The 19,914-nt window shown below is 28.3% G+C and overlaps 1 protein-coding gene across 2 annotated transcripts in view; it reads right to left on the bottom strand.

The window, feature by feature from the left end:
• Positions 1–19,914, bottom strand: part of LOC107446084 (cordon-bleu protein-like 1) — a 159,259-nt gene that overhangs the window by 13,536 nt on the left and 125,809 nt on the right. For both annotated transcript variants that reach the window (XM_016060633.3, XM_016060632.4), the window contains exons 6-7: positions 18,627–19,392; positions 9,317–9,457 (exon numbers count right to left, since the gene is read on the bottom strand). In XM_016060633.3, coding sequence (XP_015916119.2) covers positions 9,317–9,457; positions 18,627–19,392 — 907 coding nt within the window. The remainder of the gene's footprint in view (positions 1–9,316; positions 9,458–18,626; positions 19,393–19,914) is intronic.

Raw genomic sequence — 19,914 nt, 5'->3', positions numbered from 1 at the left:
TTCAACAAAATGAAAAAATCTCGGCAAATTCGTGTTTTTTTAAAAAAAATTTAATAATTTTTAAACACCTAAAAATATTTGCAGGTTTTAAAGTTCGTGCAATTCTTTTCAGCAATCTACACGGAGAAAAATTTTTTTGTAAAATTACAGCACTGTATGGTAATGATATTTCTGGTAGAAAAATAATAATTTTGGTAATAAAAACCACAATATTTAAACCATTCATTTGGTAATTTTTCCGTTTATATGGTAATGGCTAAGCGAAAATTCTGATTTTTAAGATTGTAGGTTTTATTACCACACATACAGTAAAAAATATAAAATGGAAAATTAAATTTAAGGGTTTGTATGCAATGCTAACGTATCATGCTAAAGTTACCAATTTACCATATTAAGCAAAATTTATCACATATTATAAAACCATATTTTATTATTAATTTTACCAAAATTATTACCAAAGCGTTTCGGTAAAAATTGCGGAGCTTTTTGATATATTTATAGAGCCAGAAACACGGTAAAATGTACCATATTCAGGAAGTTTTAACCAGTGTAGCATATATAGTTCGAAATTAAATCTTCGACTCAAGTTTTAAAGTATTTAAACTGAAGCTTTTTTCACTTCTCTTGGCAAAAAGAGTCGAAAAATGTATTAAAAAATTTATGAAATTTTTACCTTAAAGTTTTTAAAAGCTAGCTGTTTTTAAACTTCAAATTATGGTCTGAAATTACAGATGTTAAACTGAAAGTCACTTTAACTTCAATCCAAATACTGCTGTATCGCAAATCATGGTCTGAAACTATTAGTCGTATAGTTGAAAGTGTTTTTGGTTTCAAATCAGATATTTTTATAATGCAAACGTTTATATAATGACAGACGATAATAGTTGTTAAGCTGAAAGTCACTTTAACTTCAATTCAAATGCTGCTGTATCGCAAATTATGGTCTGAAACTATAAGTGGTAAAGTTGAAAGTCTTTTTGGTTTCAAATCAGATGTTTTTATAGTGCAAACGTTTATATAATGACAGACGATAATAGTTGTTAAGTTGAAAGTCACTTTGTCTTCCGTTTAAATGAAGTAGGACTAGTAAATTATCTTCACATCACATTGCATAAGGCTAATAGACTATGAAAGCGAAATGGTTATTTAAAGCCTCAGAATTATACAATCACCAAATGAAATGAATAAAAAAGCGAGTTTAACGAATTCGGAAGAATTTCTCACGATTAATTGAGACTTTGTTACGGGCGCATGGGTATTACAGATCAAAGTAGCATTTATGTTCGTACAGGAAAATGCATCATCGGCGAAGCGAGAGTCAAGATCTAGACAAAAAGATGATGATGATCGTGCATGTTATGTTCGACCGTCGTGAACCTTCTGGAAGATTGTACGCACGAACTACTCCGACTGACTCACGGCAAGGTCACGACGCTGCACGACGGCTGATCTTAAAATATTTCTTTAAGATGTAGTGTTGAATTATAAATTTCCTAGGTTCAATACACTATAACGTTTTAAGCAGGAAGATTTTGAACGATTAGGGTATTTGTTACACAACTTATTAACCGTGAAATAGTCAGTCCATAAGCAGTATTGAAAAGTTTAGTTAATTTGATTTTTTGAAATATACGACTATAAAATTTTCAATTTTATCATGCAGGCTTGTTTGGATTTTATTATCTGATACGACTAAAAGTGAAATATTTTCGAGATTTCCTATTAGAGCAGGGGTTTCCAATTCACATGAAGTCGGGGGCCGCAATTAAAAACACCAGTCAAATGTTGGGCCGCAATCAAAATTTTACATAGGTCTCTTTTATATTTGAAGGAACATTAAATATTACGGATAGATTTTTATCAAATTGCGCAAAACAAAAGTATTCAATTGCAAATTAAAATTAAAAGTAGATTTTTAGAAATATTTTGTTGCATATTAAAAAATTCTGGTCACAAAATTTACAAATGTAAATAATTTCGTCCAAAATGAGTGGTTTCAAAAAGTTAAGTCGGAGAATTTCTTCGAGAAAATTTCTAATACACACATGCTAAATTATATTNAACAAGAGCGAAAATCTGTCTTAAAAAAAAAAAGAAAAGAAAAAAAAAGAGCAACATTCGCGATTGTTTTTTGTATTTAAATAGATATTTTCTGGGATGCAAAACTTGAGAAATAAATTTTTTTGCACCGTTTGTATGTTAAATTTCACAGAAACGAAGAAATTATGTTTTGTTTAGCGACGGAAAAGTATTTTAAACCCATACAGAGTTTTTACTGAAATTGTCCGCAAAAAATGACAAATAATATATTTTAGTTCGCGGGTGACAAAAAAAAAAAGGCTTCGCGAGCAGGATGCAGCCCGCCAGTTGGTAACCACTGTATTAGAGGATTCAAAAAATCAGATGAGACAGTTTTATTACGAATACTGGAAATTTTGATGTTGTTTACAAATATTTGATATTGTTTCTACTTTATATATCGCTCTAGGTCCTGGTTGAATCTCAAACGCAGTACGTAATTATATGTTTTCATTTACACATTTTGAGATAAATTTCCTTAGGTGGATCAAAAGGTATTTTCTTATATAAAATTTTGCTTAGTCTTTACATTTTAATAAGCACAGTATTTATAATTTTAATTATTTTGAGATGCTTCAGAAAGATGAATGAAGTATTTTGAAAGTGTTAAATAAATAATCACAAGAAACTGAAACTGTAATATATTACTTGATTAAAACTTCATTCGCTTCAAATATATGTAAATCGGAAATAACCGTCGACATGTTTTAAGCGTTTAAAAACAGGTGCCCCTTTTCAAGACTTGCCAGACGTGAATCAGAAGAAAAAAGAGTGACTTGTAAAATAATACGTTAAGTTTCCAACGAAGAATGGAAAAACAACGGTGATACATAACTAGAAAAGTTGCAGAAAGAAAAAATAAGAAAAACCACAGTGTAAGAGGGGGGCAACTGAGGGCAAAATATATTTCCACGCTTTGTGAAGAAAGTGAGAAACTAACGTCTTTAACAAGGGAATCGGCATTCATATGAATAAAAAAAGACTTCACTTTACCAGGGCATTAAATTTATGTTTTTTCTTTCTATTTTCCATAACATTTATTAAAGATGATTTTTTTATCATATAAAAGTGTTGGATTTAGAGTAGATATATCCTCGTGATTAATTAAAAGCAATTAGTTTTTTGAACTTTGTTGTAAATGAACTCAAAAAATTACTGTCATTAGGGGTATCAAGTAATTTTTATTTGCATAATTTAATGTTCAGTTAATTATTCAATAATTTATTTAACTTAATTTAAGTTACACCATTTTAAAATATTTTGATTAATGTACTTTTAAATGACGAAATCAAATATTTAATTTAATAGTTCCAATAGTTCCCGATAAATATTTTATTTTTAAAAAAATGACTGTAGCAAACCATTTACCCGTTTTCATTTATGCTTTAGATTTTATCATACTTTTTAAGGACTTTTAACAAAGTTCTACAAGATTTTGCTATAGTTTTTGAGATTGTAAATATTACTGTATGTATAATACTGAATGTATAATTACTGTAAGAAATATTTACAATCTCAAATAGTTTTGAGATTGTAATTATTTCTTAATAAACATTAAGAAATATTTAATAAATATTTTCAGTTAATTACAATTATCTGCCGTCAAACTAGTTTTATAATTGTTTGAGAAACATTAAGAAATACTTAATAAATATTTCCAGTTAATTATAACTATCTGTAGTCAAACAAGTTTTATAATTGTTTGAGAATATTGTGTATTGTATTTCGCTTAAATAGTGTCACAGATATGGCGATATGGCGAAATTATGCAAAGAAATCAAATTTATTACCACTTCCCTACTACTGTTCGAACCATGTATTCTGGAATACACTACTCTCATATTTTGAGAGTCAAATATCAAAATTAGATGAAAAAGAAGTAATTTTGTTTAAAGAAAATGCATTTTTTGAACTTTGAATTCCTAACTTAAAAGTAGTACTAATTAGTGCATTTAAAGTTTCTATTTTGAAACATGAAGACTTAATTCAAGCATTTCGTTAGACAAAAAGTCTCATAAAAAGAAGTCGCTGAAATATGTGTTTAGATAAAAGAAAAATGAAATCTATTAGTATATCTGTGTATTACAAAATTTTTAGATAATAAAAAATTAATAAATATAATTATAGACATAGAAAAAAAATTAAGCTTAATTTTTTATGACAGTTGTGATTTCTTTGACATGCTAACACACATGCAGAAACCAAATCTTGGTCTTCAGACAAAACGAGGGTTAGAAGAAATGGACTTGAACTAAGTTAAAAACCAAATATTTTTATCGTGACACATTGCAAACTCATTTTGGAAAATGTTATGTCTTCCTGGTTTCAAAAACATTTTGAAGCGAAATCTTCCAACATGATTCTGTCTCAACACATATTGAAGAATAGCACAAGGTGTTTTTTTTCTGTCTTTCTTACAGCTCAAGTGTTACCATTTTATTCACTAGACTTAAATCAAATTCATTTTTCCGCATGGTCCATTTTATTGCTAAAACTTTGGTATCTCTCCCAAAAAAATATATATATATAAAATATCAATGCGAATAATAGGATAAAATACCAGCACATGAGAAGTAGCCATTGGAAAAAAAATTAAGCTCAAAAAATTGTAAATATATACGATGTTTTCATGCTGTTTAAAAGTTTAGTTGTAATATTTCAATGAGAATTGCAATTATAGTGTTGTCTGCATACAAATTATTTCCGTATAACTGTGTGCATTATAAATTAATTTACTTTAAAATAAATTAAAGTATTAATAAAAAAATATATACCTGTATATTGTACATACAACAAAGTATTGATAAGTTTCTAAGAAACTCTAAAAGACATAATATTAAACACATTTTTTAAGATGTATCAGTATTGAAAAGATGAGAGCTTTAGCTTGTGATAGTAATAATATTATTAACACATTATTTTACAAATCTTTAAATTAAAAGATTTATTATTCGACAATTAATTAAATACTTTTAAAAACTTTGAAGTTTTATATTCATTTTCACACTGTTGCCACTTACTATTAAAATTAATTCTTTAACTTTACGCAACTTATAAACTGCACTCATTACATATTTTGTTTCCTTAAAATCGTCTTTGTAATAAATAATATAATTTAAAATGAGAAAAATAATGCTGCTTTCACCAAATGGACATAGATATTTCTCACTTTTTTCCCTTCAAATTGTAGCATTTAATTTAGATTATAATATGATTTTATGAGACTAGATGACTTTTTGTAAATTATGTATTCAGAACTAATTTTTAGGAGTTATTATAGGTATAAATGTATAAAATATTTCATGCACCTAAACATTAGAGAATAACAGATTTAATCTTCCAGCATGTGAGAGAGATTTTAAAAATGAATTTTATTTAATTATTTAAAAATCCTGATATCGCTACGGAAACTTTCCTTCCGTCATTTTTCTTTCTCCTTTTGATCTACTTTCTGTCATAATCACGATTTAAGCTCAAAATTTATGCTTGAAGATTTATAAATACTTTTCTTTTATTGCAACTCCGCAACATCTCTACATCGACGATTTTATTACTTTAATTCTTAAATAGTTAGAAACTGTCAAAAAACAATAGGAAAAAGAATTACTGGTAAGAAGAATTACAATTATGATAGACATTCAGTTACTAATTACATGTTTATCATTAAAGCAACAGCACGAAGATATTTAATTCCTTGTTATTCTTCCTTAAAATGATTTAGTTATTTAAATGTTTCATTATAATTACACTGAGAAAAAGTGAGGCCAAATCTAACAGAATATGGTAAAATTTACTGTGGATAGGAACACAAAAGTCCTAGTAAATTTTACCGAAGCATCTTGGTAAAATTAGCAATAAAATATTGTTTTATAATATGTGAAAAATTTAGTAAATGTAATAAAATTTGGAAATTTTATCATGATACCTTAGAGCATGACATAGAAATGATTCGCTCGGTTAAATTTACCTTCTAGTTTTGTATTTTGTACTAAATGTGTGGTATTAAGATTAATTTCGAAAACCAAGATACCATATAAACAGTTACCATATAAACAGAACAATTACCAAATGAGTGGTTTAAATTCCGTAAAGGAGAATTAAGTTTTTATTTCACCAGGAATGTCATTGCAGTTCATTAAGGTATTTCAACAAAATTATTTTTCTCTAAGTACATTGTTACAAAGATGGAACAAAAAATTGTTTTATTGTCTGAAAGAGTTTTCAAAATTGAGTGCCATTAAATTACAAATTATTGTCTTACACAAATGTGCAATTGTAAAGTTAAAAGTCGCTTTGACTTCAAATGAAATTAAGGAGTATATAAATAAAAATAAATAAATGGATTATGTAAATAATACTAATATATAATAATGAATAATATAAATTGTGTCTTCATGTAATATCAGGAACCATACAAATTGCTTGGGCATAGAAAATTTTATGACTAAGAAAGAGAAATGGCAAATAAGACATACCAGTATTTTTCAATTTCTCATAAATATGAATCAAATAATAAAGGATATGAATAGAAAAAGAGTTTAGCAAATTTGAAACGAGTAGTTGAATCTTAGTGGGAGGCGCAAGAAAATTATACCCATGAAACTAATACCTTCTTTACTGTATCTAATTTTCATTTGTATATTTTTATTTCTTTATTAGTTTTTGTAGTTTAGTATTGTAAATAGTTGAGACGAAATATGGCCTTTTTATTTATTTCATTTTGATATCATTTCAACTTTGTTTATCATATATTGCTGTAATTATAATAATTTAAGTAATATTTTTTATTAAATTACTAACTGTTATTTACTTTAAGTTAATGATTATTTGATTTTAATATTTACACTTTTAAAAATTCATATTTCATAATTTCGTACAACCTTTCTTGTTGTGATAGGTACTTTTGCTTGAGTTGAACCTTAAAAGAATTTTTATTTATAACAACGTTTAGTTGTTTATATCTCTTCTAACCACTTTGCTTGGAAAAATTGTCCCCACCTAATATTTTAAATGTAAAACTATTACTATTTTACAAGTAAAATTATGGGGAAAAATCAAATTAAACTAAAAAATTACATATAATTACTTAAATTGAGTTAATATACTCTTTTTTTATAAATAAAATTCATAATTTACTTCTAGAGAATTTTTCACATTAATTTTTGCTTTTTTGAAAAAATTAAATGTATATTATGATGCTCGTTTCAAATTAAATTTAAAAACTTATTTCTAACGATACCTTTCTTATGTAATAATTTTATTATTAAAAAGAAACGAATGTAAGTTGTTCACTTGCTTAAAATAATTTTGTAATTCAATTAGATAAGTGACCAACTTATATTAGTGGTCAGTTTGAAATGCATTCTTTTGATCGACTTATGACAAAGTGCTAGTTTTGCAGTTTTTTATTTAGACAAATTAGACTAATGACTCAACTCGAAAAGGCAGTCAACTTAACAGGTTTCACTGCAATTTTAGTCAAAACAAATGTATTACTTTTATTTCCTAGCATAAAAAATTAAGAAAATATCTTAAAAAATTAAAATAAAGAAAAATCAATTCAATAGTATGTATTTTATTATTAAAATTAAATAATATTAGAAGCGAAACAGATAAACCAAAACGAAATAAAGTAAATATTAGAAAATCTGATCATAAATGAAAAAACTCTTCCATTTAATTGTTTATCCAACAGTTCTGCAAGAATAGCTATTCTAAAAAGTTTGTTACATTAAATAATGAACCATAAAATCAAAACTGGATAGATTTTTTAAAAGAAGAGGAAAACAATTTTTAGAAATGTATTATGGAATAACAATTAATGAACTTAACACAACTTAACAAATAAAATTGATCAATTTTAAAAGAACAAGAAAACAATTTTTAGAAATGTAAAATCGAATAGTTGTTTTAGAATTCAGGAATTATTATGCACAATATTTAGAAACCATGCGTAAAACATGAGATTAAAAAAAATGGATCAATTTTAGAAAGCAAACAATTTATAAAACTTTTAAAAAATTAAAAGAGAAAGAAAACTAAAATGATCTTTTATTAAGGAATTTAAAAAAAGGTTATTTTAAGCATATTTTATATTTCGAATAATAATATTTGGTTTACAGGAATGCTAGTAATTTAGTTTCTGTACTCCACTTTTATTATTCATACAGTACCTTACAAAAATTAAAGAGACACTATTTTTTAAAAATTTTCAGGAATTTCTCAGAGAACTTTATTACTTAGGGATATTTGGTCATGCAATTTCTCATACTTGTCAATAAAGTATGAGCTTTTAAAGGTTTTAGGAATCGACAATAAATTACGAATGAAGAAAAGTGTTATCTCAGAAAATATAGCAAATAATTACTAGAAAAATAGAAATAAATTTAGAAATATAATTTTGCTATAGATTAAAAATTGCTTCAAAAACTTTGTTTTATTTCATTGAATATTTTTAAAGTTACATCAAAAAAACATTACAGAAGAAATTAATTTTTTTCTAAAAATGTCCATATATCCATAAGTATTTAAGTAAGGCTTGCGAAGTTTTATAAAATTATTTCATATAATAGCCAATATAATCGTTACAGGTTACAAGTTTATTGAAGCTAAAACTACTCAAAAATATTAGTTAGTTACTAATTAATTAAGGAAATTCGGGCATATGATTCTCCATTCACTGTAAAAAAATCTCGTTTCAAATTACGGTATAAAGTACCGGCAGTTTGGGTGCATCATCCGTAAAATTCAACTTTACCGCAGAATGTTAAACCTTTATTTTTATAGTATTTATTTAATTAGAGTGATTCAGTGATATTATGGTAATTATACTTTAAAAATTACGTTATATCAGATTTTTTGTTCCACAACGTGTTCCGGTAAAATGGATTTTACGATAAAAAGTACCGGCATTCTGAGTGCCGATCCTTTATACCGTAATTTGATCAGGAATTTTTTACAGTGTAGGTTAACGTGGTCGAAATAAAAACATTTTCTTTTTGAAGAGCACGCTCACAGTTTATTTATACAAAAAAAAATTTCAACACGAATGGAGAGTTACTTGACGTGAGTTGTAAATCGCAAACCATGATGCGTGCAAGAATATCACTCACACAAAAAATTAGAATGAGTTAACAAGAATCATTTTCTTATGTTAGGTTGGCATGTTATGGGTTTTAAATTGTAAATACTCTCTAATGTTTAAAAGAGTGTTAGTAACGTATCTCACATTACTTACTAGTTTTAGGTTTCTTCTCAGTTTTGGCATCTTTCTTCTTTTCTTTGACATCAGACGGGGAATTACTTATTGGTTTCATTTCAGAAGCAGTCAGTTCTATTGCTGTACAGTGAGGTAGATTTTCTTCTTTTTTCGCAATATCTACACAAAAAGTAACTTTTGTTAAAAATATGGAGGATTTCACACTCATAATTATTTTATCGAAGTTATATAGAAATCTAAGACTACAGGGTTTGTCACGAAATTGGAAATTTCAAGTGACTGAAAAGTTGTAGGCATTTACTATTTGCCAAAAAGCTTTTAGGCGGATTGAAAAATACATAGATCTTAGGATGTGGTTTAAATTTTATTGAATGAGGTCAAAAAGGAAAATTGTTGAGAATGTTTAAAGTAAATGTAAAAAAAATATTTTCAAGAGGAAAAATGTAAAATAATACTAAATATAATATATATATGGGTGATTCTCACGAAACATGACAATTCACTGTATCTTGCTCCAAGATCTAATACTATAATACTAAAAGAACTTTCTTTTAAAAAAATTAATAAATAGCATTGCTGTTAGCATTTTAAAATGACTTTGACTGTTTTGTATACTTAAAAAATTTAATTGAATGTCAAAATGTCCTTTTCCTGGCATGTTCCAAACAATATTTCCAATAATAACTAGCTTCAAAACTTCCCATACATTTTTCAAAATCTAATTTTTAATATCTTATGCTATGTAGGCATTTCTAGAATATAAGCAGAGGCTATTGTTTACTAAAACTTCGTTTAAAATAATTTTTTCTGTCTATAATTTGTTTGTCCCATGAAAATCTGTCATTTTCCTGGCTACTTTTATTTAGTGATTTATAACCAAAATAGATAGTGCCAGGAATCAATATCTTATGTTAATAGAATGATTAGATACCCTCCTATCTGAACATGTCTTGTTGCATGAATAAAGAACTAATTTTCTGGCTCAAAATCTATTTCAAAAATTTTTTCAAGGTGAGTAGGTTTTCATGCTGTCATTTTCCTGGCTTCTTGAAATCATTAATAACAAAAACTACATAGATTTGTCTGAGTTATTTTAAGAAATGCTATTGTTTTCTGCAGAATATAAACGCCTTCGGTCAAAATATTAAATTAAAGTAAAGTTATATGCTATAAAATGGCGAATTTGTCATTCTCCTGGCTGTCATTTTCCTGGCTAATGAATGCCAGGACATTGAAGTGTTACCAGAAATTCTTTTACACTGCTAATACTGCAAAAAAGGAAAGCAAATTTTAACCTAATACCAAGTTTAACTTCTAAGGTAATATGTCATTTTCCTGGCATTCAAGATTTGGTGAATTTCTATTTTATTTTTTTTTCTCGACTATAGGAACAATAAACTACACTTCTCGTTAATAAACTACACTGCTGTCTATAAGATATTAATAAGTGTAGCTAAACAAGTATACAAAAAAAATTTTAGATTATTTTGAGGACTTTAAATTTGAAGAAATTTTTTGGTCCGAATTGTCACGTTTCGTGAGAATCACCCATATATGAAATGTAGCATTTACATCTTCCACAATGTGTCCTAAAAAACTTAATTTTCATTAACAGATACGCATATATTTATTTTTCTACTCAATATTTAATTTAAGTTAGATACCGAGAAACCTAAATGTTACAGTTCTAATAGTTTTACATAAATAACTCTTTTAGATAAGCTTTTTTACATAAATAACTTTTTAAATCTATGTTACATTCAAAACTTGACATTTTTACACTCAAAAACTAAAATTTGAATTTTGCGGTCTTTAAAGAATTAATAATGTAGGTTTTTGACCACAAAAAATTAAGCTTTAGGCCTATTCCAGAGAACCTAAGTATTATTCAATTAGATTTTATTTTTTTATAGATAAATATGTGAATCCGGGAATAACTTCTTATCAACTTAAAGGTTTAAGTTGAGGGAAATTTTTTTTCCTCTAATAACCTAATAAGCAACATCATTTAAAATAATGGTTTATATTTTTCATATTGTAAAAGTTTACAGTTATTTCGAAAATGTTTTTTATTTTTCAAGTTTAGCATGTAATAAATAGAAAAAATAGTACACATTGTAAGTAATAATTAAAATTTTTAGCAGTTTTTATAAAATATCTGGAGAATAAACTCTATAATAGAAATAGAATAAAAATAGTACACATTGTGTAATAATTAAAATTTTTAATAGTTTTTATAAAATATCTGGAGAATAAACTCCTTAATAGGAATAGAAAAAAAAATAGTACACATTGTAAGTAATAATTAAAATTTTTAGCAGTTTTTATAAAATATCTGGAGAATAAACTCTATAATAGAAATAGAATAAAAATAGTACACATTGTGTAATAATTAAAATTTTTAATAGTTTTTATAAAATATCTGGAGAATAAACTCCTTAATAGGAATAGAAAAAAAAATAGTACACATTGTAAGTAATAATTAAAATTTTTAGCAGTTTTTATAAAATATCTGGAGAATAAACTCAAAATATCTACGAATTTAATCGAATCTTATAAATCATACTTAATTTAGGTTTTTAATGATTCAAATGAATGTATAAATTCCACTACTGACCTATTAATACTTTTGAATCGTATAGTTATTTTAAGAAATAAAAATAAAAGTTTTGATTCCAGTTATGAAATCCTGTTACTATGATACAATTGAATAAAATGTGTAATTTACACATTTCGTTTTCATTTGTTTAATTAAGTTGTTAAATGCTATGTTTTTTTTCTAATCTGCTTTAAAAAATTTAAAATTGTAAAAAAAGGAACAAGTTTTGCACTTATTTGAATATAAAAGTTTATATAAATGCAAAACAAAAAAAAGAAATTTATTGAAAGGGCAAACATACAGAAATCTTGAGTTGAGTATTAATGCAGAACATAAATCGTGACTTTATGTCTGTTTTAAATTTACACCAAAATAAGAGATTAATAAATAAGAGAAAAAGAATTGCATAATGTGTGTATTTCATAAATTAAAAATCAAGTGCAAAATAAAGATAATTTAACTAAATCAATGATGTACAACATTTACAAGATCATCATCATTATCATCACCCCCTTTTTTTTTGAAAAAAAAACCCTGATAATATTTTAACATTTCTGGTTTAAATAAGAAGTTCTTTTTATTTCATTTAATATAAAATCTTTTATATGAGTTTAAAAATGCTTGATTGGCAAAACTTTAATGCTCGGAACGAACGCAAATTAATTTGCTTTGCTCCAGATGTTATAGTCTTTATAATTCAAATAAAATGCATCAATAAAAAATATTTTATAGTTTTCCCACAACTTTTTCTTAGAATTATATTTTCATTTTAAATTATTTTTTTATTTTTTTATTTTATGACCGCCGTTGAACAGTCGACCCAATTTTTGGGTTTACGACTACAAATGTTCAACGCCGTAGCCTTGTAATTTTGAACCAATCCAGAAGACAAGGAAACTTCTGTATCGGTACCCCCAGAGGTATTGATTTGTTATGGGAACATGGAGGACTTTGAGACTCGACAGATTTAACGTGCATCAGTCACCATTTACTACACGGGGAGTCTTCGGCCGGCGNATTTTATGTTAAATCGGAGAATTTCTTCGAAAAAATTTCTAATAGGCTCATGCTAAATTATATTCACAAAATACAAAAAAACGAAGTGAAAAAGAGCAACATACACGATTATTTTTGTATTTGAATAAACATTTTCTTGGATGTAAAACCTGACAAAGAAATTTTTTTGCACCGTTGGTATGTTAAAGTTCACAGGTTTTGTTTAACGAAGGAAAAGTATTTTAAACCCATATAGAGTTTTTACGAAAATTGTCCTCAAAAAAAGACAAATAATACATTTTAGTTCGCGGGCCGCCAGTTGGTATCCACTGATTTAGAATAGACAAAAAAACCAGATGAGACAGTTTTATTACAAATACTGGAAATTTTTATGTTGCTTACAAATATTTGATATTATTTCTAATTCATATATCGTTCTAGGAAATTAGGTCCTGGTAGAATCTCAAACGCAGCACGTAATTATATGCTTTCATTTACACATTATGAAATAAATTTCCTTAGATGGATCAATAGATATTTTCTTCTATAATTTTTCTTAGTTTTTACATTTTAATACTCACAGTATTTATAATTTTAATTATTTTGAAATGCTTCAGAAAGACGAATGAAGTATTTTGAAAGTGTTAAATAAATAATCACAAGAAACTAAAGTGGTAATGTACTTGATTTAAACCTCATTCGCTTCAAAAATATGTAAATTGGAAGTAACAGTCGACATGTTTCAAATGCTGAAAAACAGGTGCCCATTTTCAAGACTTACCATACATGAATGAGAAGAAAAAAGAGTGACTTGTAAAATAATACGTTAAGTTTCCAACGAGGAATGAAAAAACAAAGGTGAGAAACATAACTAGAAAAACAGCAGTAGTCGAGAAAAAAATAAAAACAGAGATTAAAAAACAAAACAGGAAAAACCACTGTGTGAGAGGGGCAAATTAGGGTAAAATATATTTCCTCGCATTGTGGAGAAGGCGAAAAACTAATGCCGTCAACAAGGGAATCAGTATTCATATAAATAAAAAAAGATTTCAGGACATCAAGATGAGCTGATGTTACTGGAGTGGAAATAATTTTGGCTCATTTTGGCCCATTTTTTGCTCGTGTCAATTATTATTTCCAATTTGTTTACTTTTGAAACGAATGAAGTTTTTAATCAAGTAATGTTTCGAAAGTGGTTGCAAAAAATGTAATGAAACTTGCATAATGCAAATATTACTAAAATATATTTTTAAGTTTTTGTGCTCATTTGCGTTGATGGGGAGAGCAATGTTGGCATACAATTTTATTGTTCGAAACTATTGTAATGCTTTTCGCGAATATCTGTACATAGGTTTTTCATCAGAAGGTGAAAATTTTAATTTTTATATTTTTCAAACCTATGTTAACCCGAGGAAAAGCGATACAAGACTTTAGCAAAGAGTCATTTAATATTTTATTGATGAATAACATGTCACTATAACATGTTACCATAAACACAAATGGGCATGTTATTATAGCACAAATGGACACCATGAGAGGGATATACTGCCATGATATGTTACTATACTGCTATAGTAAGCGACATATTGCAAAAAAAAAAAAAAATAATTTTCAAAAATAAATTTTGTTTTATCTGTTTTTTGAAATTTTATTTTAGCGTTCATAGCATTGGCAATAGAAGGAGAATAGCTGTCAAGCCACTTTTCTCTGAATCAATCGTGAAGCAGTTGCGTTGTTTTTTAAATTGCGCGTCAGTATAAATGCCAATAGAATTCTCAGCAAGAATTTCAATTAATAATTTATTAAACTCCTTTTAGTTAAAAAACAAATGTAAAGCTCTGCCACAACTGCCAGTTGCCGACCAATGGTGTTATGAAGGGTTCGACATTTTCAAGTGCAACGGCGCGATGGTGACAATGTGATCAGTATTGTGCACCGGTCACCTTTACTTTCGAAGGAAGCTCGGTGGACCTTAAGCCGCTACCAAGGATAGAAGCCGGGGCCTTCTAGATAGCAGCTCACTGCCCTAATCACAGCTACGTAAAGGATCATTGAAGTTACAAAGTTATTATACTATTACCCCATAGTTTTTAAAGCCATTTTCTGCAATCCACAATTTCTGATTAGTGATCTTGGAGTTTTTAACTCAAATAACCTCTTTTGAAGACCTCGAAAAAACTCTTCAGAAATGGTATAAGTATTTTTTCATTGCAATTACTTTAGTAAATTTATGTTTTTTCTTTCTATTTTCTATTACTATTAATGATGATTTCTTTATCATATAAAAGTGTTGGTTATAGAATAGATATATCTTCGTAATTTATACGCAAATTAAAAACAATTAGTTTTTTGAACTTTGTTGTAAATGAACTCAAAAAGTTACAGTTATTAGGAGTTTCAAGCAATTTTTAATTGCGTAATTTAATGCTCAGTTAGTTATTCAATAGTTGATTTAACTTAACTTAAGTTATAACTTATTAAAATATTTTCATTGATGTACTTTTAAGTGACAAAATCAAATATTTGGCTTAAATAGATCCAATATTTTATTTCTAAATAATGACTGCAGCTCAGTTTTATTACTCAGTTTTATTTACCCGTTTTCAGTTATGCTTTGCATTTTATCGTACTTTTTGAGAACTTTTAGCAAAGTTCTAAAAAATTTTGCTATAGTTTTCGAGAATGTTAATATTACTGTATGTATAATGAAGAATGTATAATTATTGTAAGGAATATTTACAATCTCAAATAGTTTTGAGATTGGAATTATTCCTTACAGTAATAATTCCTTATTGTATGTAAATATTTCGGACATTAATAGATTAAACATTAAAAAATGTTTTATAAATATTTCCAGTTAATTATTATTTCCACATGCATTAAACATGTATTTTCAGTTGAGCTAGTTGTATAATTGTTTGAGAATATTATATGTTACATTTCGCCTAGATAGTTACATAAATATGGCGATACTGCAAAACTATGCAAAGAAATCAAACTTACGACCACTCCCCTACTACTATGCGAACCATGTATTCTGGATTACACTACTCCCATATTTTGAGAGTCAAATATCAAAATTAGTTGAAAAAGAAGTAATTTTGTTTAAAGAAAATGCACGTTTTGAACTTTGAATTCACAATTTAAAGGTAGGTAGCATTAATTAGTACATTTAACATTTCTATTTGGAAACATGAAGACTGAATTAAAGCATTCCATTCGACAAAAAGGTATCACATAAAGTACTTGTTGAAATCTATGAGTGTATCTGTGTATTGGAAAATTTCTAGATAATGAAAAATTAATAAATATAATTATAAAAATTAAAAAGAAATTAAGTTTAATTTCTTATGACAATCGTGATTTCTTTGACATGCTAACACAAATGCAGAAATCAAATCATGGCCATCAGAAAAAACAAGGGTTGGAAAAAATGGACTTGGACAAAGTTTAAAGTCAAATATTTTTATCGTAACACATTGCGAACTCATTTCGGAAGATGTTATGTTTTCTTTGTTTCAAAAACGTTTTGAAAACTAAATATGGACCTTCCATCATGATTTTGTTTCAACACGCATTGAAGAGTAGCACAAAGTTCTTTTATCTGTCTTTTTTCAGATCAAGAGTTACCACTTCATTGACCAGACCTTAATCCAATGCATTTTTCTGCATGGCCCATCTCATTGCCATTACTTTGGTATCCCTCCAAAAACGATTAAACTGTGGAATAATCTTTTATTTATTATTTGTCTCCTGTTGCATGATATTTTTTTAAACAGATCTTAGATGCTTTTCTATCGTTGATATTCAAATTTGCAGTTGGTTTCTCTCTCCTATTATTTAGACCATTCTTTTTCGAAATGCTCATGCTTAAAAACGTTGCATGTAATAAAGTGGTAGGTAGCACAAATGTTGCGACAAATTTAGAAGAGAGTTAGGGCACATTATCAGGATAAAAATGACATCGAAACCCATGGCCAGAAATGTCATCGTTCGCGGCTTGGGGCGCTTCCCCATAACGAATTGTTTCTTCATGTGCTTCTGAAAGGGTCATAATAGGAAAGCACCCTAAACCGCGAATGGTGATATTTCTGGGCATGGGTTTCTAAGCAATTTTAATCCTGATAATGTGCCCTAACTCCCTTAGAAGTTGGTCGCAACATTAATCTGACCCCCAGTTTAATAAGACGTTTTTAAACTTGGGCATTTCAACACAAAACTATCTGTAGTGCAAAAACAAACTATATGTAGTATAAAAACAAACTATCTGTAGTACAAAAACAAACTATCTTTAAAATTATCTGTTGTACAAAAACAGACTATCTGAAAAACTATCTGTTGTATAAAAGCAAACTATCTTTAAAACAATCTGTAGTGTCAGGAGCAAAATTGATTTTGAAACTGAATTAGGTAAAGATTAAGTAATGGCATAAATGCAACAGAAAATTTGCTCCCCAATGTTATCGCTATTATAGTTTTTTTCCTCTTCATCTTTTCGGTAAATGGCTTTGTTTGTAAATTTTTCTCATAAATTTTAATTACATATTGTATGCTTCATTTGAGTTTTGGATTTAAGTGGACTAAAATACATTAAATTCGTCTACTATAAAAGGGTAAAATGCTTTGTTTGAATTATAAAGTTTGCATTTTACAATTACTTATTTAATAATTGTTCCCCATTTAAAGTAGTTACTCCACTCTGGTTGAATTTTACAGTTGGATAATCACTATAAAATTCAAGGCGTATAACTCATTGAGCAGGGAAAAAAAGATAAGGTCAAAATTACCAGAATATAGTAAAATTTACAGTGTTTCTAACTTCACAGGAACACCAAAAAGCACGGTAATACTAAAGCGTTTCGGTACCGAAGCGCTTTGGTAAGGATTTTGATAAAATTAAAAATAAAATATGCTTTATAATATGTGATAAAATTTGGCAAATGCGGTAGAATTTGGTAATTTTACGATACTTAAGAGCAAGGCCTGAAAACCGTTTATTCGATTAAATTTACTATCAGTTTTGTAATTTTCACTAAGTGTGTGGTAATGAGAACTATAATTCTGAAAATCAGAATTTCCGGTAAACCGTTACCATATGAGCGGAAAAATTACTAAATGATTGGTTAATGTCATAACGTTTTCTTTTTACCAGAAATGTTTTTACCATACACTACGGTAATTTTATCTGATTTTTTTTCCTCCCGTGAAGTTAAATGTTTTATTATTCTTAAATCTAAATTATTGCAATCGAAACTTAATTTAAAGAGAGGGAATATAAATAAATACGGCTGAATCATGGAAGAATATAAGAAGGTTTAATAGTTATAATTTAAACTGATACAATTATATAGGCAGCACAAAGAAAGCTATAATTGTATACTTTACTGTACTATGTATTACCATACTATATGGTAATTCTACCATAATCTTTTTCTCCATGCATATAAGGTGTGTAAGACCGTTGATATATAAGATGCATAAACTCAATGATCTATGATCTTGAAGTTGTGCAAGAAAAATTAAGTATAAAAAGCATAAGTTAAATGTCATAATGTGATGTATGAAATGCATATCATTGAATTATAAACAGGATAAAAAATACGATTAAAATACAGACATTACTGCTTATTCGGCTTAACAATTAATACCAGACTATATTATTTGTTAAACAGTAATTTGTGAAGTGCGTATTTCTATTTAAAGTAATATTTTTACTCCAGTCATCAGACTTACCACTTGGTGTTTCTTGAGCAACATGACAAGATTGTGCATTCACATGTATTTGAGCTGTGGGATGCAATGTTTCTTGTTTTAGGGGTTTATCGGATTCTGTTTGATGATCATCAACTTTCTGTGTGACTTCGACATGATGATCACTTTTGGGCTCATCACGTTGGGCTTCTTTAGCCTGTTCCACCAGATCACTACAAGTCTGACCTTTCGCAAGATCGGACTTTAGATCTTCCTTCGGACGACTTGAAGAATTCTGGTCTTTGACATTCTGCTCTTTCTGGTCATCTTTTTTACTGGACAAAACTTCAACTTTTTTATCAAGCAGCTGAGCATCTGATTTAGGCACCTCGGTTTTGTTTATGTTTTCTGTGGATTTATCATTTTCTATTTTTGGTGAATCATCCACAGTTGGCTGGATGGGTGGCGGTGGAGCCTTTCTCTTTCTTGCGTTTGGTATAGGTGGTGCCTCCATTGCTGGTAGTTTGGCATCTAAGCTACTTACGCCGCTGCTATCACTTGAAGCTTTTTCATCTGTTGATGTGCAGTGTTCCTCGTGTAGGAATGATGAAGTGGCTTCATGGTAGCCACTAGAATCGGAAGAACTTTGCCTGGAATGGAAGGGTGCTTCTGGCAGTACAGGTGGTGGTGGTGGAGGTGCGGGCCTTCGTTTTTTAGGTTTGTACCGACCTTGGTAGGCATTGTTATCACTCACTTTAGTTGTTGGTGCAAGACGATTATTGCCATTTGATAATAGTTTTTTCTCCACCTATAATAGAAGAAATAGAACAAAATTAATGATAAAAAATAAGGTATAAAATGAGAGTCTGAAACAAGGGGGGAAATTGATTAAATATATCAGGAGTAAATGTTTTGTGTTATGAACTTATTTTGGTCTTCAGTGATAAGCCTCCCAAATGAGGTGATCCGGTTCGAATCCCAGTCATGGCTGGTCGATACGAATTCCGTACCACTTCGCACCGACTACAATGCCGACATAAAATATCATCAGTGGTAGACGGATCATGTGTTAGAGTCCCCTTGCTCTGTCAGGCTAACTGTGAGAGGTTTTCGTGGTTTTCCTCTCCATCTAACACATGCGGGTTATATCCATTAAAAAGTCCTCCACGAAATTATCCATTAAATTTCTCTCAATACTTGATCCGGGAGTTACCTTGTCTTCTGAATTGGGTTCAAATTTACAAAGCTACGGAGTTCAACACTGGTGGCCGTAAACTCAAATTTGGGTCGGCTGTTCAGCGACGGCTATATATATATATATATATATTTA

The sequence above is a fragment of the Parasteatoda tepidariorum genome, chromosome 1, assembly GCF_043381705.1.
Source record: "Parasteatoda tepidariorum isolate YZ-2023 chromosome 1, CAS_Ptep_4.0, whole genome shotgun sequence".
NCBI lineage: Eukaryota > Metazoa > Arthropoda > Arachnida > Araneae > Theridiidae > Parasteatoda > Parasteatoda tepidariorum.
Note: the sequence above shows the minus strand (reverse complement) of the source record. Positions and strands in the feature narration are given on the sequence as shown.